This window comes from Recurvomyces mirabilis, assembly GCF_035927965.1.
Source record: "Recurvomyces mirabilis strain CCFEE 5264 chromosome Unknown scaffold_11, whole genome shotgun sequence".
NCBI lineage: Eukaryota > Fungi > Ascomycota > Dothideomycetes > Mycosphaerellales > Teratosphaeriaceae > Recurvomyces > Recurvomyces mirabilis.
In genome coordinates, this window is record NW_027041945.1 from 509,140 (window position 1) to 533,073 (window position 23,934).

The 23,934-nt window shown below is 54.1% G+C and overlaps 8 protein-coding genes across 8 annotated transcripts; 4 read left to right on the top strand and 4 right to left on the bottom strand.

Moving 5' to 3' along the window:
* Positions 1-408: 408 nt before the first annotated feature.
* Positions 409-2,282, bottom strand: LTS14_004901 (uncharacterized protein; the record flags this gene model as incomplete). The annotated part of the gene is given in 2 exon segments (XM_064837601.1): positions 409-993; positions 1,005-2,282. The coding sequence occupies 2 exon segments, from the start codon at positions 2,280-2,282 to the stop codon at positions 409-411; spliced, it is 1,863 nt and encodes a 620-aa protein (XP_064694924.1).
* A 282-nt stretch (positions 2,283-2,564) lies between these two features.
* LTS14_004902 (uncharacterized protein) lies at positions 2,565-3,732 on the bottom strand (the record flags this gene model as incomplete). The annotated part of the gene is made up of 2 exons (XM_064837602.1): positions 2,565-3,078; positions 3,104-3,732. The coding sequence occupies 2 exons, from the start codon at positions 3,730-3,732 to the stop codon at positions 2,565-2,567; spliced, it is 1,143 nt and encodes a 380-aa protein (XP_064694925.1).
* Positions 3,733-5,570: 1,838 nt separating this feature from the next.
* Positions 5,571-6,108, top strand: LTS14_004903 (uncharacterized protein; the record flags this gene model as incomplete). The annotated part of the gene is made up of 2 exons (XM_064837603.1): positions 5,571-5,680; positions 5,745-6,108. The coding sequence occupies 2 exons, from the start codon at positions 5,571-5,573 to the stop codon at positions 6,106-6,108; spliced, it is 474 nt and encodes a 157-aa protein (XP_064694926.1).
* A 622-nt stretch (positions 6,109-6,730) lies between these two features.
* OYE32 (NADH-dependent flavin oxidoreductase) lies at positions 6,731-8,023 on the top strand (the record flags this gene model as incomplete). Its single annotated transcript, XM_064837604.1, has 2 exons — positions 6,731-7,510; positions 7,541-8,023. The coding sequence occupies 2 exons, from the start codon at positions 6,731-6,733 to the stop codon at positions 8,021-8,023; spliced, it is 1,263 nt and encodes a 420-aa protein (XP_064694927.1).
* Positions 8,024-8,299: 276 nt separating this feature from the next.
* Positions 8,300-11,542, bottom strand: LTS14_004905 (uncharacterized protein; the record flags this gene model as incomplete). The annotated part of the gene is made up of 3 exons (XM_064837605.1): positions 8,300-10,237; positions 10,297-10,588; positions 10,644-11,542. The coding sequence occupies 3 exons, from the start codon at positions 11,540-11,542 to the stop codon at positions 8,300-8,302; spliced, it is 3,129 nt and encodes a 1,042-aa protein (XP_064694928.1).
* Positions 11,543-11,921: 379 nt separating this feature from the next.
* On the bottom strand, positions 11,922-13,817 carry LTS14_004906 (uncharacterized protein; the record flags this gene model as incomplete). Its single annotated transcript, XM_064837606.1, has 1 exon — positions 11,922-13,817. One exon carries the CDS (start codon positions 13,815-13,817, stop codon positions 11,922-11,924), a length of 1,896 nt encoding a protein of 631 aa, XP_064694929.1.
* Positions 13,818-14,375: 558 nt separating this feature from the next.
* LTS14_004907 (uncharacterized protein) lies at positions 14,376-17,898 on the top strand (the record flags this gene model as incomplete). Its single annotated transcript, XM_064837607.1, has 2 exons — positions 14,376-17,451; positions 17,618-17,898. 2 exons carry the CDS (start codon positions 14,376-14,378, stop codon positions 17,896-17,898), a joined length of 3,357 nt encoding a protein of 1,118 aa, XP_064694930.1.
* Positions 17,899-21,866: 3,968 nt separating this feature from the next.
* On the top strand, positions 21,867-23,670 carry LTS14_004908 (uncharacterized protein; the record flags this gene model as incomplete). The annotated part of the gene is made up of 2 exons (XM_064837608.1): positions 21,867-21,959; positions 22,024-23,670. The coding sequence occupies 2 exons, from the start codon at positions 21,867-21,869 to the stop codon at positions 23,668-23,670; spliced, it is 1,740 nt and encodes a 579-aa protein (XP_064694931.1).
* Between the last annotated feature and the right edge of the window lie 264 nt (positions 23,671-23,934).

The following is a 23,934-nucleotide window of genomic DNA, read 5'->3' on the forward strand; positions in this document are numbered from 1 at the left end:
TGAGATGCCCTGTCGTAAACCGATGTCTCCAGTATCTCTTCCAGAGACCAAACATGATATCCTCAAATGCCCGTAGTAAAAGCTCGATCGTGTCGTATCATGAGCTTCTTTGCTCTTCATTCCTTCGTCGACTCTTCTGCACCTATCACGGCAGCCGTTCACCTTGGTCGTGTTGTCGTGCCTCTAACGCTATCCTGCAGAGAAGGTCGTAGTGTACTAGCCTAGCAGGCCTAAGTCTATCTTCGACCCCCTTGTATCTCAGATATGCCATCCTTCAAGCGATAACCTCGACCCAGGCTTTTCGTTGTGGTGTCTTCGATGAAGTGTTGCAGGATATACCGTAATGTACTAGCCTAGCAGGGCAGAGTCCATCTCCCGACCCCCTTTTCAACTCAGACACGCCACAGTTCAAGCAATCTCCGCCCACTTCTCCGCGTCATAGGCCTTCTGCTGAGCTCTAGTCATGCCGCGCTCGTTCTCCATAGCATCCATGACATCTAGAAACTCCTCACTGTAGAGCGCCGCCATCTGCAAAGCCTGCGGTGCCGATCTGTCGTAGCGAATCCTGAGCTTCTCGAGAACATCATGCATATCTGATACCTTCTTGCGTCGCATCCTGAAGAGCGCGCGGTATTTCTTGCTATGGATTGCGCGCTTGAGACTGCAGGTGAGGGTCTTGGTCTGCTCGATTCGTTCGCCCACATAATCGAGCTCTTTGAGGAATTTGGTGTCTGTGAGCAAGGACGAGGTGGTGGTGCCCTTCGGCGACTTCATCAGGGTTTCAACGACGCCTTCGCTGCGTACCATCCATGACTTCATACGAGGCATGCCCTCGTCGACTGTTGCGCTCTTCAGAGGCTGGAATGATTCGGTGGGAGCGTCATCGCTGTTGCTAGGTGTGCTTGCGAATGCAGGGCTAATTGTAGTAAGGGTGCGACTAGAGATCTGGATCCCTGTGCCAGCAACGTCGACGTCCATCTTGTTGCCTTCAGACTGCATAATACTCTCAGCCTTGGCGGTCTTAGGTGCTGGACCATTTGCTTGACGCAACTCGAATTCTTCTGCTTCAGGACGGCAAAGTTCTGTGGCTTCGCGGAATCATCATGACCATCAACCGCCATAGCAGTATCATGGTTCTCAGGTTGTGTAGGCTTAGTGACAGGGGACTTGCTGCTTGTGCTATTGCGCGAGGCATCCCGAGGAGTCGAAGAGCTTTTACCTTGGCCCAAGATCAAAGCAAGTGTCGAACCAGGCAGCAGACCCGCAGCAAGATCACTGCCGATATGAGTGCTTGGAGTGTGGTAGCCAGCCCCAGACGGGACACCAGAGACATCAACGCCGGCCGCAGTATTGCCACCGTTGCCCTGCACCATCGGAACGTCCTCCTTGACAGCCTTGCCACCAGCCATCGTCGTGTCTTGGTTATGGGGTAGGTCATTAAGAACCTTGCCATTCTTCATATCCTTCAGCATCGAAATGACACTCATCAACGCAGCATGGCTCTGAGCTGCTTCAATCTCCATGAGCGGCTTGGCTGCTTCATGGGCGTCCTGGGCCTTCTGGATACAAACAACGCTGTCTTTGCCCGGGAGCTTACTCTCTGGCCACCACCGAGCATGCTTCACACCGTCCTCACTCATGGTGGTCAGATAGTTGAACAAGACCTTCATACTGGCTTCCATGATCGACAGCTCGGCGTTCGCTTTGCCCTTTCCGAGCTTGAGCTCCAGAACACTGACGGAATAGTTTGCATATTGGGCCAAGGATGCAAAGCAGGCAGCGAAGAGGGTGAACACCACCATCTTGAGAAGGTCTGGCGTGGGCTGATTGAGGTCCTCCTGGGCGAGTTCGAGACCTGAGCGAATAGTGAACGATGGCTTAGTCGCAGAGTTTGAGGGAGCGCTAGATGTGCGGCTCTTAAGACGTTTCTTCTTCCGCTCCACAGGAAGCTTAGCGAAGCCACTGGTTTTTGTAGAGACACTGACCTTGTCGCCTGGGTGGTTACTAGCACGCTTGTTACCGCTCGGCTTCACGTCCACAGTCGACGCTGCCACTGGTGAGGCTGTAGTAGCCGATGTCGTCGTCAAGCTTCTGGCCTTCTCACCAGTGGCACCCTCTGTGGACACAAGAGACGTAGCACTTGCGCGTGGTACGTTGTGTGGAGGAAAGAGAGGCGTCTGGTCCTTGGTGGCTGTCTTAGCTGACGCTGACTGTGAGCTCTGCGCAGACACCGCGCTTGCTTGGGATGAAGTATCCGTGAATCGCGGTCTCGTGGGCTGCATGTCCTCAGAATCGTCACCCTCACCGTCGCCTGAAACATCCGTGGAAGATTGATGGGCTGTGGTGGAAGCGACGACGTCGCTGCTGGTGCTGAGAAGCCACCAGATAGAGCTACGATCTCGTCATCGCTGGGGTTGCTCATCTGTGCCAGCACCGGCTGCATCTTCGGCGAGGCCTTGGATAGAATCGTCTCAGCAGGCTTGGTAGTGCTGCTGCTGAAGCTCGTCTGCCTAACCGGCGCAACGGGAGTCCTCACCGACGCCGTCGTCGGCGATACTGGCTTTTTAGTAGTGCCATTTGCAGCGAACGGTAAACTCAGCCGCGATATTGAGCATTGCTGGTTGTGGTGGAGATGGGCTGGCGACCTGAGGAGGTTGGAACGGAGTCGCAGTAGCCGCCGTCGGGAAATCGAAAGCTGGCGGCGCAGTGAAAGGTTGAGCTGGTGGAGGAGTGAAAAACTGAGCGGTAGGATGAGGAACAGATGGTGGAGGACTGGCGTCCTGAGCCGGCGGCGGAGTCTCGTAGTGATCCGTAGGACGAGGTACAAACGTCCGGTTAGGAGTAGCCTCAACCCAACGAAACCTGAAAGCCCGACGTGTCTTGAACCACTTGAAGTCCATCGAGATAGCCTCGTCCTCAGCCAGCTCGTCAACGTCGACATCGCTATCGCGATACTGCTGCCTCTCACCGCTGAAGACGCCGTGGAACTTGCTGCCGCGAGAACCACGAGCTGCTGCGCCATCGCGTTGCGGCGAGAAGCTCTCGTCATCCGCATCACTCATGTGGCTATCCTCCGAACTGTTGTCGGATGAAGCATAGCCACTGTCTTTGAAGGACGACGCTGATGAAGCTGGTGGATCTGGCCCTAGCGTCAGGCTCCAGCCGGTCGCGAGGCAGATGTTTCAACGACGACCCAGACCGATGCTTAGGCCCGTTGTTGTTCCAGGTTCGGTCAAGCTCCATCGCATTCGCTACATCAAGATGACCAATTTCAGCGACGAATTCATCCACCCTGGCCCTGAAGCTCGACGCAAACGAGTCTGGCCCTTGGTTATCGATGTCGAGATCATCGGATTCACCCACCGGTTTTGAGACCGCAGGCTTGCGAAGTGATCGGTCCAATTCCACCTGGGGATAAGCGCGTGTGACGGTAGCTTGCTTTAGATCTTGCCTGTTCAAGCTCCGTCTCGATGAAACCTTCTTCACCACGCCGCCTGAAAGCGCCTTGCGCTGCAGCTTCTCGCTCTGCTCACTAATCGCTCGCTCAACGGTGTTCGTATACGAGGTCTTGGTTTCATGGTCAAGTCCTTGGCTATGGCCTCTCGCATTCGCCAACGCCTCTGCCCTCGCCACCGTCTTCCTTCTCACAATTGACACCACGAAAGCTTTGGCCTTGCTGAGGAAGAGCTTGGACTGCGTAGCCGGCTGCGTGGGGTTGACCCGCGACCTCATCGTGAAGACGCGGCAGAAGACGAGTATGTGTAGTGAATGGCCGAAGCGGTGACGTCAAGCCGGGAATCGTGTCGGAAGGATGTGCGATTCTAGTCGTAAAGGCGCGAAAAGTGTATCGCCGTTGGTGTAGTGGTGGGAAGTTTCCAGACTGTTGCGCTGTAGCTACAGCTGGGTATATTCACGTTTTCGTCCGCCGTGCAGGTCGGAAACTGCTTAAGAAGTGGCGGAGATTTGCCGAAAAGGGTGTGTAGTGACCACAAATCACTCCGAATGCTTGTGGCAGATGTGTAGACGATGTATCTGCTCAACTATACGGATGTTGTAATGTATTGGTTGTCTTCTTGTGTGTTGCTTCTGCTGTCGCTGCCGGTGGTGTGGGTGGAGCAGATTCGAGGAAATCTTGCGGCAGCTGAGGAGGCAGAAACATCATGAAGCTGCGGTGGCGGGAAGGGAGGGCCATTCCGGTGCAAAGTCAGGCGGGGCACAGCCCGATTAGGAAGGAATGAGGTGAATGAGAGTTTTGAGCAGCATTGCTACCTGACTAAGGATGGTCCGTTTTGGAGAACCTGCGATTCACGGTAGCCATGTTCCTGACAGCGGGCACAGGAGAGGGGAGTATGTGACTAGATAAGAGATATGAGGTGAAAAGAGTAGAAGTGGGAAGGTATATGCTCGCTGCTGTACAAACAATGTTCACAGGGGAGGCAAATGGCCAGATGGATATAATCCTTTACTGGTATGCCGACAGCTATAAGGAGCTCCTCGGACCTGCTGTAGGCGTCATTGCTAACATCGTGCCAGACTGCAGTGACTGATGAGGTGCCCATGTGCGAACAAGGCCGGTCTGGGCATCCACCTAGAAGCTGAAGGATGCCGGCGATATCGATGTCGCGATCATCGGATCTGACATAAAGCTCAAAGTCACCACGAGCAGGCAATCCGTCAGCGAGCAGGTCCATTGGTGCTGTGATAGATTTGGTATTGCTGGGTAGCAGATTGTGGTGTGAGAGGAAGAAGAGAAGAGAAGTCGATATTTCATATGCAGCCCATTCCATCCTACGGCGCGCCATACCTCTCCAACGACCTCCTCCACACGTGCTCGCTCGGCAATTATCGGGGATTCCGATTCGAAACACCAAGGTTTGGGGGCGAAACCCAACCAAAACCTGAAAGAAGCCAATCCCAAAGTAGCTGCATTGGCTTGCTTGCCTTATCGTTTCGCGAACGAGAGCTGCCGGTTCAGCTTCTCCTGTCATCAACCATCCAACATCCAGCATACCTCTGCCAGTCACTCGTTCAGCCCACATACATATACAGGCACCTTGCGATAGTCGACTGGATCGACTACACTGCAAATCAGGCCGAACGAAGCAGCAATTCCTCAGCGACGACACAACTCAATAACCGCCACGATGAAGTTCAACCCCTTCGACCGCAGCGCCAAAACGGCACCCTCGAGCTACCCACTCGTGGTCTTCCATGGTATTCGCTCCGCGCAGCTCATATCGAGTATTGTCGTGGGTGGGATTATGAGTTATTTCATCTGGCATTTGACGCATGATCATTGGAGTACGCCGTGGACTTTTATCTGGGTATGCGATCGCCATCCCATTTCGTGACTGGAACACACGGGTGAACACGAGATGGTTCGATGAAATGGTTTGCTAATTTATACCGTGACGCTGCAGCTGACAGCCGCCTCCCTCTTCTCCATTGCCGCACTTATCTTCACGATTGTGCTCCACTGCTTCATCGGCTTGAACCCACGCCTCAATATCGCGATCAATAGCTTTCTCCTCTTACTATGGACCCTCAGCTGGGCGCTCTTGACCTACTACATGAGTGGAACTCTGGCCGGCGCGTGCGATAAGGCGCATTGGCACGAGGACACCGGTATCATGGTCTGCAACATCTACAAGGCTCTCTTCAGCTTCACTCTATTCGGATTGTAAGTACATGACCAACAGCACAGAACGTTTGATGTACGAAGCTAACAAAAGCGATTTCCACAGCCTCTCAACAGCAGCAGCCCTAGTCCTCGACATCTACGTCCGCCGCCGACAAACCAAACGCGGCATCTACCGCCTCCAAGACCTCGACACCAAGCAGCCCGAAGCCAGTCGCGGCCCATACACCGACAACAACGGCGAGCGCGAAGTCGATCATGCAAATGAGCCGCGCGAGTCTTTGGCCTGGGAGGAGCCGAGGCCGAGCATGGGTCCTTACTCCGAGCAGGGACATCAGGCCGAACAGCAGGGGTTCAGCGATTTGGGCGATATGGGGAATAGTCGGCAGGGGTATGCGGTGCCGGAGGCGCAGTTCGGGTACGATACCCAATATCACGGTGGGCACAACGAGGAGCCTTCGAAGGTGTGAGGGAGAGAGATGTTGTCAAGATACTACGCGGCAGGGCCTTTTGGGGAGTCATGGCGTGAAGGATTGGATGTGCAAGGCTGTCTTTCGAGGACGATTTCTACAAGCGAGACTGGCTCATCTCTTGGGACCTTGGGCTCCGTGATACGACCGACTTCATGTTTGGGCCAGGTTGTAACATATCTTATGCATGTCAGGCAATACGCAGTCACAAATGACCAATGCATTGCTCTGTGGTTCGTTGCACGGTGATCCACGGGCGAAGGCGGCATGACCCAGCCACTGCACTCCAGCTAGACACTATCATCGAAATGCTATCAGCCATGAATATGGACCGTTCACATGCTTGAGATGCAATGTATGCCGGCAATAACAACCCTGCATCCGCAGCTGCCGCTTTCGGCGCTGCATCTCTGACGCCATGATGAACAGCCCACCAAAACTTTTGCCATTGGAACGAACCGAATTCTCATAGCCACCGATGCATTTGTAATCTAGATGCGTCGAGTCTGAGGCTATAATGTATGTGAGGAAGGAAGTATATACCCTTAGCGATCCCTTATTCCTATCATCTATCACACCAACCCTCATCATCAACCACTATCGTCCTACTCCTACAGCAACCATGTCTCACCACGCCATCTCGGGTCAAGAGGAGGAATCCCACAACGTCAACCGCGCCGCCCCAGGTATTTCATACTTCACACCCAAGCAGCAACCACCAGCGGGTACGGCCCTTATCGTCGATGGCCAGAAGAGCGTGCCTAAGCTCTTCAAGCCTCTGAAGCTCCGAGGCTTGACCCTCCAGAATCGCATCATGCTCTCGCCTCTCTGCCAGTATTCGGCTCAAGACGGCCACTACACAATGTGGCACTTAACGCACATGGGAGGCATCATCCAGCGAGGTCCCGGTATCAGCTGCGTAGAAGCCACAGCCATCACACCCGAAGGCAGGATCACACCCGAGGACGTCGGCCTGTGGAAAGATAGCCAGATCGAGCCCCTGGCCAAAGCAGTCGAATTTGCCCACTCGCAGAACCAAAACATCATGATCCAACTCGGCCACGCAGGGCGCAAAGCCACAACCGTCGCACCCTGGCTCAGCGGCGGCGAAGTAGCAGGAAAGGACCTAAACGGCTGGCCCGATAACGTCCTCGCCCCTTCCGCCATCGCCTGGAACGACAAACATGCCGATCCCAAGGAACTCACCCTCGATCAGATCCAGAGTCTAAAGAAAGCCTTCAACGACTCCGTCAAGCGCTCCTTAAAGGCCGGCTTCGACGCCATCGAAATCCACAATGCACACGGCTACCTCCTCCACGAATTCCTCAGTCCCGTAGCCAACCAGCGGAAAGACAAGTACGGCGGGAGCTTTGAGAATCGTACCCGTCTTACACTTGAGATTGTAAGTGAGACCAGGGAGACGATACCAAAGGATATGCCGCTTTTCCTCCGCATCAGCGCGACGGATTTTCTGGAAGAAGCGCCTAAGGATCAGATCTCCGCGAGCTGGACGAACGAGGACACGATCAAACTTGCTCCTCTCCTCGCTGAAGCAGGCGTAGATCTCCTCGATGTCAGTGGAGGCGGCAACCACCCTCTCCAGCATCCTCACGTCAAACCTGCATACCAAGCCGAATACGCCATCGCGATCAAGAAAGCCGTGGGCGATAAACTCGCCGTGGGCTCCGTCGGTGCTATTGAGAACGCGACCCTAGCGAATGAGTTGTTGGAGAAGGACGGGTTGGATTTGGTTACTGTAGGTCGGGGTTTCCAGAAGAATCCCGGACTCGTGTTTGCGTGGGGCGATGAGTTGGGGCAGCAGGTGCAGATGCCTAATCAGATTCGGTGGGGGTTTGCTGGACGGGGCAAGCCGACGGGGAAGAGTATTTTCGAGGTGCCGGAGATGATGGAGTAGAGGTTGCATTGCAGCGGAGGTTTGTGTTGTGGATGTCCTGCCTACTGGAGTGGTAGAGGAGGACTTAGATATATTAGAGGGATATAGTTAGATCAGGGACTAAACGATCGCAAGATGCATGACCCGCGATATATCCAGTTTAATCCTCCGACTCATTTCCCCCGATCCACTACTCATCAAGAATGAAAGAGACTGTCAAGAATCAGGATTAATGTTCAGTGGCTCAACCGCTCCGCAAGCTGCCGCCTCAGACGGCTTTGCATGAAAGAACACAGACTAACATGGACTGGGTGATCTTCCAGAAGCATCAACATCGCCATCGCCGACCACGCCGCCTTCGGACCTGATGTCGTGCTCTGCGCTCTTGGAGAGTTTCACCTCCTGCTCATCTTTCTGCTCACTGCCGACACCCTCTTCGCCCCCCAACCCTTCAGCTTTAGCATTACCCTCGCCTTCTCGCCCCTTCACCCGCCTCCCAGGCCATCTCACCTCAACCCCAACCTCATTATCAACCTTAGCATAAACCCTCAACCCAACAACCACAACGGCGTTCCACGGCTCAGTCGCGAACTGTGAATCCTCCGCCTTCCCGTCACCACCAAGATCGAATCCGGCCAGAGGATCCGCGTTACCAGGCGGTGGCGGTGGCGGAGGGGGTCGGGGCGGTACGAAGGGGTTTCCGCGGATAGCTTCATCCGCGTCGCTGTCCGATGGTGCGTCGAGGTCGGAGTCCCAGCTCAGATCGGCTTCGACTACTTGGTCTTGTGGACCGTTGGCGCTGTATGCGCCGCCTGCTGTGTTTATCGTGGCGAAAGTGGTTTGGCGGGTTGGGCCGCGGGAGAACTGGGCGGGATCGTCGTAGCGGTCGTAATCTGGGTTATCAGACTGATTCGTGTTCTGTCGTGACGGTGGCTGGAAGCTTGCGCGAGGCGATCTTGACTTCTTCTTGGACTTTTTGGCAGGCTTGTTGGTTGTGTCAGAGGCGAAAGTCTGGGTGTCCCGCGAATTGAGAGTTTCAGCATTGTCTTGCTCTTCTTGACTCGGTATGGTGGAGTCAGAAGCGAAGGTTTGCGCAGTCTTGATTGTGCGTTGTCGACGTGATGCTGGATGTCTGTCTACGTCTTCAGGAGAGAGCTCGGCTGCTTCATCGCTTGATATCCCGGGTCCCACGTTCGCAGCGTCTGTGCCTGTCTCTGCAGAGGTAGGATCTAGGCCGTTCTCTGCCTTCGCAACTACCTCTGCATCCTCGGCAGGCAAGTCTCCCACGATTCTCTGATGGAGATCCGCAGGAGCACCGTCACCAACATGCTCCATATCAGCAGTGTTCGGTTCACCAGTGTCTTCTACTGCGATGGCTGGTGCAACCTCTTTCGCTGGCACAATCTCCATGACAGGGAGAGTCAGTAGACCAGGAGCAGGATCTCCGCTCATACGTGCGGGCTCAGCAGGATACATGCTACGCCTCTTCGCATCGAATCGTTCTCGCTGCTTGCTATTCCAAATCTTATCCTTCGACCATCGATGTTGTTGAAATGCTTTAGCAGCCTTGGCCTGCTCTTTCCGCTTCGCTCTCCTCTCGTGTTTGTGATGCTCCTTGACCCTCTCGTCGTGCTCCCGTACCTGTGCTTTTCCATAAGCAAGATCGCGGCTCAATCCAACTGCAAGAAGTTTCTCCCTCCTGTTCACTTTCGTGGCCAGCCTAACAACGTCCTCTGTTGAGATCTTGTACTGGTTATGCGTGGCCACAATCTTGATCATGATTGTATACGATCCGGGCTCGAGAAAGACTTCCGTGCTGATCGATCTCCGCATGTTGTACGAGCTTGGACTGCGGACCAGGTAATCCGCCTCACCTTCTTTGTGCACGCGAAAGTGGAGGGTGAAGTTGTAAGTCCCTTCGAGGCCACGAAAGTATCTGTCATCCAGTTGGCTTAGAACAATGACTACGTCGCCTGGTTGTGACACAGTGACGAGGAAGCTGGTGTCGTGGTAATCTATCGACCATGGAACTTGCAAGCTAATCCATTGTTGGGTGATTTTCCAGCTGTCATCGAAAAGCCTCGTGCGGTCGAAGTGCTGGTACACATCCAAAAGATCATCGAAGAGAATCCAGAACAGACCGTCGTTGCCGAATTTGTGATTTAGTTTGTCTAACCACTCGCCAGTCCATTCTTCGCTGCCATCCGCCCAGGCTCCAGTCCATTCAGTATTACCCTACATTGCAAGATATTAGTCCAGTTACCGTTCCGGCACGAACGAGATGTTGTCCTTACCCAAGGATTCCTCAACTTCACCAACTTCAGCCCATCAACTTCTCTGGCTTCCATGATCGAGTAAGCATGTCTATGCTGAATACCAGATCTGTCCTCGTCGAAGCCACGGCTCTGACCACAGCCAAAGAGGAACTGCTTGTTGACCTGAAGCAACTCATTCGTCCAGAAAGCATCACGGTCCAAAATATCCGTACCATGCAGCTCGCTGGTAACGCCACCAGTAAGATCCTCAATCGCCTCGCCCACGAAGCCTCCTTCGACCGCGAGATAATCCCCATGGGCTTTAGCGAAACTATTGAATCGGACCATTAGCACAATCAACATCTCTAAAAGCAGCTCTAACCTACCACTTCTCCAACAGCGGCAACCAAGTCTCATTAGCATCACTACACTGGGCAAAATAAAGCGCCTTGCTCCCCGTCTGCCACCTCCTCCTATACTCCCTTTCCACGTCCCGCCTCTCCTGCACCTGACTCCAATGCTTCATCCCGCCGTCGGGATCATCCCTGTCCTTGCGATCATGGAAATCCTCGTTCATCAAGTACAACTTATCATCCACCACCTCCGAAATCCATGCCCCGTCTCTGCAGAACACGAACCCATAGACCCCGACTACCTCATCACGAGCCACGCAGATCTTCTCGATCAGGCCGGGGGAGTTGGTTATGGTTCCCAGAGCGGACATGAGCCAGCAATCGCCATTGCGGCCTTGTCGGACATCGTTTGCCGTGGCACCTTTGATGAAGAATTTTGGCTTCTCGAAGATCGCACCGACTCGTTTGACGCTCTTCGGCGAAAGCTTGGGATCATTCTTCTTCTCCATGAGGCCACGGAGACATTCCTGATAGCCATTGACGAAGAAATCATGCTCGATGTCGAAATGCGGATCACGGTACTTCTGATTCACACGCCTACACTCGCCAACGATCTTGTCGACTTTCTGTCGACAGATCTGCGCCGCTTCTTCGTAGCTAGCGACGGCGTTATGGCTTCCTTCGTCGGCATCTGGACGCTGGGCGAGCTTTTTGGCATGGTAGTTGTTCGGTAGCACTGTAGATATCTTGCCCGGATGCTTGGAGTCGAAGCTGGACCAGTAGTCGTCTATTACCGCCTGCGGAGGCTTCTTCGGTTTCGGCCTCGGTGGCGGCGTTCCTATGCGGACACGCTCGAAATCATTGTTATTGACTTTGCGCCTGCTGGGTCGTATCCTCGACCTCCTACTATCATCAGATCCCGAAGAAGACATTGTTGCTGTTTCCCAGATCGCAATCCACAGTGCATTTGAGCGAATGAGGCTTCATGAGGTTGTGATGTTGAAAGAGACATCTTGCTTTCTCGACCGGTGAACTCGCTTCGCCCGGTCACGCCACGATGAGAAGGGCTGGAAACGTACAGTAGACCAGCCGCACAGGCGGCAACACTTGAGCGAAGTTACGAAGATGGCGCCGGAAGGCTGCATCTGGGGGCCATGATGGAGTGCGCTAGGGAGGGGTCTAGCCGTGGGGGCGTACTCGGCGCCAAGACCTGTTTGATCATGTATATAGATTTTGCTACAAATACCACGGCATGTATTCCTGTGGCATGTATAGTCGTTACGAATGCCATAATTGGTCACGATACCAATATCATCGCAGCACAATCGTCTGCTTCAACCCCATGCCTAACGCCTCCCCATCCATGACACCCTGCACATACGCCTCACCAATCAGAACATAAGCATCACCATGGACATGTTGAAGAACATACGGTACATCCGCGCCTCTAATCACAAAGACTACATCGCCCTCTTGCGTCCCATGCGGTACTAAACCCAGGAACCCTGTAGAAGATGCAAACATGACCCGCCCCCTTGTCGGGCCAAGCGTGAGAGTCTGGGTAGCGCTATGGCGGCTATTCTCACCATTGTCTTGGTCGTCGAGCAGACTGTCTCTGCGGGAATTGCTACCTTCGCCAACATAGTAGCCGTGTTTACAGAGCATGAGTCGTCTCCGTAAGGCTTCGAAGGCATCGGTGTAGATTGTGCTGCCTGGTGAGCGGACAATACGCTCTAGTGCAATCTGTTGGGCTTCACGCCACCATTGCGTTATCATCTCGTGAGGGTCGAGGTCGCTATCGAGCTGCAGCAGGGTTTCTCCGACTGTTTGAACGGTGTCAAGGAGGATACCACCAAGCTGGAGACCTCGTTCCCAGTCGTAGTCAACCATTCCTAACGTACTACCGCCCGCACGATAGTTTCCACCGAGTCCAAAGATCAGTGGGCGCGAAGCCAGATTCGTAGTCCAATCTGGTACCCAACTGGGTAGCTTGCGCTTCTGGTTCTGTCGACCAGCGCAGGAAAGCATGACCATTGCTCTGCGGACTTCTGTTCGGTTGACATCCAGCTCTTCGTCATTGGCTTCAGCTTCCGACAGAAGATTGGTCACGGCACCAATTTGGTGTTGTGCGAACTCGATGTAGATATCTTCAGGTGAGGCCTCGTAGTCAGGAGTGATATCGTGCCGGCCTAGCCCAAGTAATGCGTAGACTTTGTCTCTGGGATCCGATGCGCCAAGCTCGCGGGATACCAGAAGCAGATCAAGGAGCTCAGGATCGTTGGCGTGGGACCCATCAATCATAGATTCAGGCTCGTCGACCAGTACTACACTTCCGAGACTTCCCTCCAGCGAGTCACGTGGTGCACCAGCTGTAGTACCAAGCTGCTGACGGTGTCGCAACCTGATACGATTGATTCGCGAGAAAGGTAGCTCGGAGAAGGATATGGCTTGGTCGATTTGCCATGCTCTTGGGAGCGGTCCTTCGAGCAGGGCAACGATGCTTTCAAGCTCATCCCAAGTAAGCATATTAGCACCCAGCACTAGTTCTACCTGCGGGTTCAGAACCACTTCCTGGACAACCCATGATCTCCAGAACCAGGGTCTGCGAAGGATACCCGACAAGGCTTTCCACTTCTTGTGACCTCTTTTGGGCAGGCCATATAGATCGATGTGTTCAGGGCCGAGTCCAGCGCTCTCGGAACGTCGTCCAATACTTCGTAGATGTCCAGCTAGCTGCATACCAGCTTTACTGTCGTCGTAGTCCTCACCAAGCCAGACGATAACTTTACGTGCGGCTTTGAAGATATCACCCATAATGGAGACTTGTTGATTGCGCTCTTTGACTCGCTCCTGACAAATACATATCTGGTCAATCCAGAGTGTCAAGGTACGCGTGGGGTCGCGGAAGCGATGTAAGGCTTCGAGCAGAGCCTGAGTAACAGCTAGACGTTTGCCATTGCAGGCGATACTCTTGTTGCGAGCTCCGTCACCCCACGTATAGGACAGGGCATTGTATGGGGTCTTATTAGGACCGGTAACGAAGCTGTCGATGAGATTTATGGCCAGACCCTTGTTGCCGATGCCTGGTAGGATTTGAGCGAGGCGGATGCCTGTTTTAGAGCTCTTCAGCGGACCATATCTGAACTCGCTCGTGCTGCCGCTTCCCGTAGAAGTGGTATATGGACTTGTCCAGCGGGTCAAGCTCATGCCGAATGAATGGCGGGATCGTGGCTGGTATCGCTATCGACTCTCACGATCCGCCAACTTCCGCCGATGTCGCACAATAGAATTTACACGATCGATCGGTGCCATGGCACCACAGACGTACACACGTATAATAATCTAGACGCGCATTTGCATGATGTCGCCTCAGCTGGAGGATTCGTAGCGGATCGGGCTTAGCGTCCACCACGTTGCTCCGCCAAACTGTCATGTTTTGATCGACACGTGACAAGTGAATCTTTGGGCGTCGTGGATCGAGCACATGAATTATTTGTACGCCAACCGTCCAGCACGATTTGACACACACTCCTGATCGCCAACACGGCACCTCAAGAGTCGCCTCAACGCGGAAAGGCATTCCAGCCCATCAACACTCTGTCGTCGCCCCACAAACCAAGTTTCGCAACCCACAGCGAGCTCCGGGACACAGGCAGAGCAATTGATTGGGATTGGGACAGCAAAGGCACAATCATGGTGAAGGAGAGAGAGTCACAAATTACATCGCCAACCAAGAGGCTACCTTTAGCCAACATCACCGCAAAGATGCAGTCCCCCTCGACCAAAAGCAATACCAGCGACGAGGTCGACTTCAGCGTCCTCAAACCTCTCGAACCGCAGGCGAAGTTCGGTGAAGCAAGTCCTTTGAGGAACCCGCTTAAGAAGCAGTCACCCACGTCGAATCTGTTCATACCCAAGAAGCCGCTGTATCGACCACAACTGCACAGTCAGTATCTGTCATCTGCCGCACAGCAGGCTATGCCTCAGCCACCGTCCCAGAGCACCTTCTACCTCCCTGGCCAAGCACCAGCATCTTCGCGTCCGCCACCTCCTCCATCGAACGTGCGGCCAACGCCCGTCTGGCAGCCTTTAAACGTACCCCAGCGAACACAATACCAACCACAACAGCCGACATTCTCCTCGGCAGGATCAGGATCCGGATATGCCGCACCATACAGACCACCTCCACCACCCAAGCCTATCGTCGACCTGACGAGGAACGACGACGAGGAAGAGTTCGACCCTGACGCAGCCATCAGGGATGGCCAAAGATTCGGCGAACCAGACCCTTACATGTACGTCGACTCGAATGCCGCAAACGACAACATCAAGAACTTACTCGAAGGTGCTTTTGACGATAATGAAGACAAGTCGAGGACGCGACTCAGAAAGCGCGCTAAGAAGGCGCTTGATGAGGGCAAGAAGAAGGAGGCTAAGGGCCTGGCGGACAAGCTTGCAGCATTGAAAGTCGAGGACAAAGCTGCTCCAGAGTCGGCTGAAGATGCTGAGGAGGAAGAAGAGGAGGACGGCACAGTTGAGGGTCTCGCGGTCAAGCTTCTACCGCATCAGGTGGAAGGTGTATCGTGGATGATTGACAAGGAGATTGGCAAGGGCAAAGTCAAGGGCGTGCTGCCTCATGGAGGTATCTTGGCAGATGACATGGGCTTGGGAAAGACGGTCCAGTCTGTGGCTCTGATCTTGACCAACTCGAGGCCACCACCGGATGCTAAGCCTGAGCATCCCAAGCAGAAGCTACCTGGCAAGGACGTCAGCAAATCTACACTTGTCGTGGCACCACTCGCGCTCATCAAGCAGTGGGAGGATGAAATCAAAACAAAGGTTTCCAAGTCGCACGCTCTGCGCGTACTGGTGCACCATGGCGCCAACCGCACGAAATCCGCCGTCGAGCTGAAGAAGTACGACGTCGTGATCACCACTTACCAAACCTTGACGTCCGAGCATGCCGGCTCCTCAATGAATGTCGAAGGCGGCGCACGTATAGGCTGTTTCGGCGTGCATTGGTACCGCGTCGTGCTCGACGAAGCCCACAGCATCAAGAATCGCAACGCCAAGTCGACCCAGGCCTGCTATGCGCTACCGAGCTGGTACCGATGGTGTTTGAGCGGCACGCCTATGCAGAACAATCTCGACGAGCTGCAGAGTCTGATCAGGTTCCTGAGGATCAAACCTTACTCCGAGCTCTCTAAATGGAAGGCAGACATCACACAGCCTATGAAGAATGGTCGTGGTGGTCTGGCGATGAGGCGTTTACAGATCTTCTTGCGCGCGATTATGAAGCGCAGGACTAAGGATATCCTCAAACAGTCTGGTGCTCTCAATTTCGGTGGCAAGCCTGCTGAAGGTGGCACGCAAGATGAGAAAAAAGGTGGGATGCAGATCGTGAAACGTGAGGTGGTCAATGTTGAGTGCGAGTTCGATGCCACTGAGCGTGAGTTTTACGACAGGCTACAGAGTCGAGCCGATCTGAGACTGCAGGAGATGATGAAGAATGGCAAGAACACAGACTATATCGGCGCTCTTGTGCTGCTGTTGAGGCTGAGGCAGGCGTGTAACCACATTCACCTGATCGAGATGGCCGCCAACAAGGATAAGGATAGTATGAGTCTCATGGGCAGCAAGCCTGCTAGTCACGGCGAGGATGAAATGGACGATCTTACACGACTGATGGGTGGCGTTAGTGTCGAGACCAAGAAGTGCGACGTCTGTCAAGTCAAGTTGGGTGGTGCTGAAGCTAAGAATGGGAGTGTGCGTTGTGGAGATTGTACGGCTGATATCCTTATGCTGAAGAAGAGTAAGAAGACGAAACCCAAGAAGAAGAAGGGCGCGGTTCGAGTTCAACATCGGCGCCCGGCTCAAGGTGGCGATGAGGATGAAGGAGAATGGATTGGTGAGGGGGCCGAGAGGCATATCGAGCTTGGTAAGGCCGGTGGAACGGACGACGAGGATGCTGATGGTGGTGGCGAGACGCTGAACTCCATCGACTCCGATCGTAGTGCCGACGAAGACGAGGATGAAGACGACTCTCCGCCTCGCGCACGTACTAGGCGCCGCCCTGTGGTCAAAGATGAGGACGATGACAATGACGATAGCACGGACGACAGCGACAACGACTCCGACGACTCACCTCCAGGTATCTCACGTTACTCCGGCAGCAGCACCTCTGGCAACGCCCAACCACCATCGACCAAGATTCGCCGTCTGCTTCGTATACTGCACATCGAGTGCCCAGACCACAAAGTCATTGTCTTCTCCCAATTCACCACTATGCTTGACCTTATCGAACCACACCTCCGCTCCGCCGGCCTACGCCACGTCCGGTACGATGGCAGCATGCGTAACGACGCGCGCGAAGCCTCGCTCCATTCCCTCCGAAACGACAGAAAGACCCGCGTCCTACTCTGTTCGCTTAAATGCGGAAGTCTCGGTCTGAACCTAACAGCAGCAAGCCGAGTAATAATCGTCGAACCCTTCTGGAACCCGTTCGTTGAAGAACAAGCCATCGACCGCGTCCACCGCCTCAACCAAACCGTCGACGTCAAAGTCTACCGCTTGACCGTCGCTCAAAGCGTGGAAGAACGCATCATTGCGCTCCAAGACCGGAAACGTGAATTGGCCAAAGCCGCTATCGAGGGCGCCGGCAATACGGTGAATAAACTCTCGATGCAAGAGATTCTGGGCTTGTTCAAGCACGATGCGCAACATAGTTCTGCTGAGCATGATGAGCAGGATCGTGCTATGTGGGAGAAGTTTGGTGGGGATAGTGGGGTATTGAAGGCAGGGGGGCGGGAGGCGGTGGAGAGTGGGAGGTTGGATGTTCAGGGTATGGGGAGGGTTATGGGGAGTCAGGGTGGGCAGAGAGGTGGGAGGGGGGTGGAGCATGATGTTTTTGGGAGGAGGTGGTAGGGTAGGTCGCTGGCTTGGATGGAACAGATCTCGTGGGTGTTGGAGCGGGATGGTGGGTATGACGATATCGTTGTCAGCTATAGGCGGCATAGGTGTCAAGAGCAATAAGACGTGTGGTGGTACTCCGAGCCAACATCATGCTGCCTATCTCAACGCGAAGTCTCCGAAAGTCAATTCTTCGTTGCACTTCGTACTCGTCGCAGCTTTACGCAGGAACATGTCTGATGGTATGGCACAGCTACTGCACGACGTGATCGTCGACCTCATCCTCTCTTCGATCGTTGAGGATCTTCTTGTGTGCGTTGTGCTTACTCTACAGCTTTTTATGCAGTGCCCTCACCATCTGGACCTAGAGGTAGCATAGTTGCTTACAGCGCTTACCACAGCTGCTCGATCCTCAGGAGTGGTTGAGGCTGTGGCTTCTCACCCATCACATCCAGACTGCATAACGAGATATCATCGCGTTGACGAGTAGGCACCGCGGAATCTCTATCGATCGAGAAACGTGTCTCATGTAGTGCAGAAGACTTGCATGTCTTGAACTCTCTCCGCGACGGCTCCCACCCCCGCTGCATCTACCCACCCGGGCCGACGACAACGGTTGTGGAAATAGCTTTACAACAGTGTTTGTGACTGCAGGCGCCAGGTTCTTGTTTGTTTGAGGCGGTGGGCGTGATGAGAAAAGTGCCGGGCGCGGACAGCGGCTTCGTCGGCTACTGAGGTACTGTCTCGAGAAGGAGGACTTGTTTTCTCCCACGTCTTGCATCGGCTGGCCGAGGAGATCTCCCCGTTCTCGTTGGCGTGGGGATATTTGCCGGTGTGATGGATATGTGTACATGCTGTGTTGATAGAATATGGAGCCGCGGATTCACCCTACTGGCTGTCCCTACAGCAGATGTGATCGCGATTCAGAAGCCCTTACGTCTGTAGTTTCGAAGCCGGACCGTGGTTGACATTGTCGCACAACGCTGTGGATGTATCGCACCCGATATACGACGCTCCCATCAACCGGTTTCGACATCGTCATGCAGACTTATTACACACCTGCAGTGGCACTCTGAAAAAATCCAATTTGCGCCAACCTGCATGTTCCGTCAAGACCAGTAAACAATCCAAGACAACCGCGGTAGGCTGTTCGCAGACCGAAACCGACTCTCCCACGACTTCGGTATTCAGGCTAAACCGGAACATTTCTGACCTCCTCCGTAAAAGCGACGACCAGGACCGCGGTGTCGGGATCATGACCAGAGACGTTTACACTAGAAGCGCCTTTCCACGCGCCCCCAGATTGCCTTCTCCCCCTAGTACAGATGCCGAAAGATGGCGCGGGGGGTGGTGGCAGATGACCATGGTGACCAACATCTCGCTTCTCGCCTATCACTCAGCGACTTTGTGTCACGAGGATGGACGCTGCAAAAAGCACGACCTGCAGCTTTCTAGCTGTTGTTGTGACAGCGGTGCCACGCTCTCAAGAAGCCTGTCCAGTCTCGTGGGAGCCCTCTCCACCATCTCCAGTATGCCGTGCGACCACAGACCTGATCTTAGAGGCTCGGCTACGGCATCTGCTCAACAAAGAAACACATTCTCGGGAAACGAGATGATGAGCGGCCTAGGGTGGGACACAGACATCCGGGGAAGGGACGGAAGGCGTTTCCAACTCCCGCCTTGTGGAAAAGGTTGCAGCTTCGCTTGCAGGAATGCAGGGAGCGGGATGTGGTGTCACGGCTGGTGACGCGTGGGGAACATAGCGACGGGTGCGGAGTGGAGGGAGAAAAAGACGATCGCTGCTGTTTCGAACCGTGACGATATGCGCGTGACTCGAGTCGAAAAGTTTGGTTTGGATGATCAGCTGCAATGCAAATCTGGTCTGGATTGAAACTGGCTATTATTGATATTCCAATAAAGGAGACTTCCTCTGTATCTTGGTTTTCGTGCATAGGAGCACTCTATAGCACGAGGACTGCAAGCGCCTATAGATTGATCTATGTCATCGTGTAATTACTATGGCGGCAAGGAGATGAAGTCGTGACCATTTTCGGACAATATTCTCCGAGAGTGTTGGAGAAATGTAGGAGTGAGATTTGCCTTGCCAGGATGGCCATAAAATCGTTATTAGTGCTGATCAACAAGGCCGCATGACAACGACGTCGCAAGAGTCATGGCCTGGACTTCATTTGAGTCATGCCTGTCCGGCGCTATTGCACCTCAGGCAGCAGTCGGCGATACTGTACCTGTACAAGATTAGCGACGCTGTGCTGCAAGAAAGTGGACGTATGATCGATGCGCTGGCACTGGTCAAGTCATCTGCCACCGCTCCTTGCGCTGAGGGACGAAAACCACGAGAGCTGAGAAGCCACTTCTCCATGTTTCTCCAACAATTGGCGAAGCGACTGCGCCCCTCTGATCTTGTGTCACACGTTGGCGAGAATTGACATTTTCCATACAACAGACGAACCAAATCTAAAGCGTTGCGCGCGACTCGTCCTTTGTGTGATGATTGCGCGGCCTTGCACAGCAATGTAATCATGAGATCAGAGACATGTCTTATGCGCTGTTCGTTGGCCACATAGCAGTTCTGTTCCTGCGTGAAGTCCGCCAATGCGAAAGCGTGGGCTTTTCGCGTGCCATGTGCCAGCGCCTGTGTGGCCTATCAGTCCGCCATGAGGCCTTCCCAATGCAGCAGGTGGCTAGGCCTGGTACTCCTTCAGCAACCCGTCGCATCCCTATCTTCGACTGCGAATGCGCGTGATGTTAGCGACAATTTTGCTCGGCGGAGGACCGGTTTGTTGTGAAAGGACAAGTCACCTCTCATCCGTGCGCGGGATATAAAATTCCATGAAAGTATCTCGACTCGCAACCTCGTCTCGAGTCAAGACCGAAACAGGAGAGAAGTTCTCGAACTTTATCATGGCCCTACCTCAGCCACAGTCACCTGCGCACTTCTCCAGAAGCACCGGGAAGGAGCCGTATCAATGACCGTCCGGTGGCGCTCCGGTGCCGTCCGGCCATGCAGAAGACGTATCTTTGTACTGACAAGCTCTTCCTGGCACCCGATGCATCCACCCACGCTTACTGCAGCCCAGTTGCGAGAAGGATTGGAGAGCAAATGACTACTCTGACCAGCGTTTGCAGACTCCGTTCAGCTGATGCCGGCGGAGCAATACGTCAATGTATTGGTACTGCACCACGCTGACGGCGAACACCAACGTTACACTCTGCGCAGCTCTGCGACGACCGACCCGACGCTATCAGTCTCCTTCAAGTCAGTGACCTACATGCGAGATTGTTTGGTTGCGATCATTTGTGACCGCCTTCTGGTCGACGACCTTGGCGGCGCTCTCTGTGAGATGAAGCTAATGCAGCCGAGCCTTCTGGAAAATAAGGCCTCTGACTAGAGTCGGTATTGCAGTCCTTGAAGCGCGCTTTGATTGACGGCGCAGACAGGTGCGTAGTGACCACCTCGACCTCTTCACGCTTTGCTGTTGGGAACGAAGATGCTGTGTTGCAATGGAATCGTCGTCGTTTGTTATTTTCTGTCCAGCCGAGGCTTGTCGTACCTGACTTACCGATCTCATGTACCGATCCGATAGCCCGTCGGATGGCGCTCAAGCGTTGACGATTGTTTTTGGCCAAACGGGGGTGGCACGGTTTAGACACGCGCTACAGCTGGGGATCACGGAAAGTGTTTGAATAGGTCGCTAGTGCGCGACGAATGGAAGGTCTATCGGTGATGCTGACTCTGATCGTTGGTCGTGAATTTTCGTGCTTGGCCACCCCCCCCCCGTGTTGTCGTGATGTGAATTGTAATGCCGCCTCCCGTGCTTTCGCGGGTGTTGTGGACTCTATCCCTGCAGTAGTGGAGCCACGGAGCCATGTCGCGGGCGGCGGATCCACGAAGCTTTCTTGGACCGGAGTAATGCGCGGTGCATGTCAGACCGTAACGTAGTCGGCGTTTTTATGTACACTGTCGGTCAGCCGAGGAGTAGTATACACGGCCTGTATCCCCACCGCAACATAGCAAGATTCATCCGGAATCACTTTACCCTACCGCTGCTAATTCACAAACAACGAGACACCACTGTATTACGACGAGACACTGGGTGACACCAACATCACTCAATCGACAAACTATTCACGATTGTGTTTTTGTTTAGCCGCAAGCCCGGCGCTACCGATCGCAGCCAGTACAAAGGAATAGGTACCGCCAGCGCCCACCTGACGCACATGCAAACGGCAAAACTACTGTGAGAGCCACGCGCGCCTTGCCATCTGCTGGCTCTTTAACCACCACTGTTGCTCGCCTCTCGCGCGCGCAGGACACCACCATATACCATGCCTTTCAGACCTGAACACTCGTTACTGCGGGTGGAAGTGCCAGCGCTGCAAACAATCGACACTGGCTCCGTTGAGAATCTGTTCGGCATGGTTCGTTCCCCATCGCTTTACTGACGAGATAACTTACCAGCTGCTGACATGGCACGTTCAACAGTGGTCGCTATTCTCGAAGACATCTCACGCAATGGAACATGGCAAGCGGTTAGAGAACTTGAGTTGGCGATTATGGAACCGCGAGACCTTTTGTTGCGCTCCAGAAGTGCAAGCCCGATCGACACGATGCTCATTCAAGCCGACGAAAGCAGCCGCGACGAGCATTCCAATGCCAGCGCTCTCCAGCAGTCTCGACAGCGCTATGTCCGACGAACTGGAAGACGCGGAAACGTCATCAGCACCCGCCACATGCATACCAACCGCTCGACCAGATTTGAGGAGGAACGACTCGGCATGCAGCACCAGCAGAGGCCGCGAAAAGCATATCACACCCGTCGACCTGGAGAAGATTGTTCTCTCGATAAAAGAGGCGAGACAGCTATCACCGATCGATTTGCCTATTGCCAAACCCGCATCGAAACCAAGTGCCCCACTAGCTGCGCACGCGGCCCAGAAGGCTCCACCACCACAACCAACAATAATAGCTTCACGTCCCCGCTGCGAGAAGAGTGAACCGCCTCTACCAAAGATTGAGGAGTCGCAGCTTACCATTGAATCGTCCACTTCGACCGTGGACTCGAACGCCAGCAGCTCTACCGAGATGCAGATCGTCGGCTCAGAAAGCAGCTCAAACACTGAAATGAGCACACACAGCATCGTCCGTGGTTTCGTACCTGGCGGAGCACCCTCATCCTATCGATCGCAGACGCATCTTCCTGTTCATGTGCAACCCACTCCCATCCTCAAGAACTCACCGTCCTACCGACATTCCGAAGTGCCTAAGAAGAAGAAAGGTCCAATGTTCACGATCGGCACATCATCTGGAGAGGATGAAAGCTCACTCGAGACTCGATACAGAAGCTCGCTGTCTGAGAGCTTACGACGACCCGATGGTAGCGATGGCAGTGCGGGCAGCAAGAAGCAGACGACATTCAAAGAAGAGGTGGCCATTGGCAGAGCTGCCGAGCACAGTCCGGTGTTCGAGTCTGACGATGAAGACGACGAAGTCAGCGAGAGCGCGATCGATGATGACGACGACTCCTCCGATTGGGAAGACTCGGATGACCAGAGTGGTCCGTCTTCAGTGAATGAAAAGGAACTGGTCTTCCATCGCGTGGACTCGCGGCCGAACCTGACATCGCGACGATCTATGCTCACTACTCTCATGACCGAGCCAGATCGTGCAAAAGCGCTGCAGAACGCCGCCTCGAGATCCACACCAGCGTTGCGCCGATCACGCACATCTACACCGAATGGACCTTCTGTTGCCACCTCACCGGAACCAAATGGGCACCTGATGCTACCGGGACAAGGACCTCCTCAAACCCAGAATGATCGCACACAACCAATAATCATGACGACCTCCAACACTCATCCACAACAGCTTGCGCTGTCGCCACGAACTACCCGCAGGAACATGTTGTCCACTGAGCTCACCGAGTCTCTACGAAAGAACCTACTCTGGGAACGACAACACAGGAGTACTGGCAATCTGGCTGCGCTTCAACGACGACACACAGCCCAAGACATGACCAAACTCAGGCAACAACCCGAGGCGGTGGCGATGTCGCAAGGCGAGCACACCAAGAACTTCACCAACGAATACTTCCACGCTGGTCTCCAGGAGTACCACGCCAAAGGCTGGTGAGGGAAGACATCCACGGGCGTCGCAATCGGCCCACTACAATGATCACTTCTTTACTGCGTTCAAGCGACACGCATGAATATCACATGCATCGAGGACGGACTGTCCTCACGGACGACGGCTGCGTAATCCGGCGGTGTCGAAAGGACACCATAGCCTAATGATCACGGGCATTACTATCGGGAAGGGGCAAAATTGAATTTTATGATACCAGCATAGGCAATTGACAGAGATCAGTCACATCACGACCGACGACACGAGCGAGGG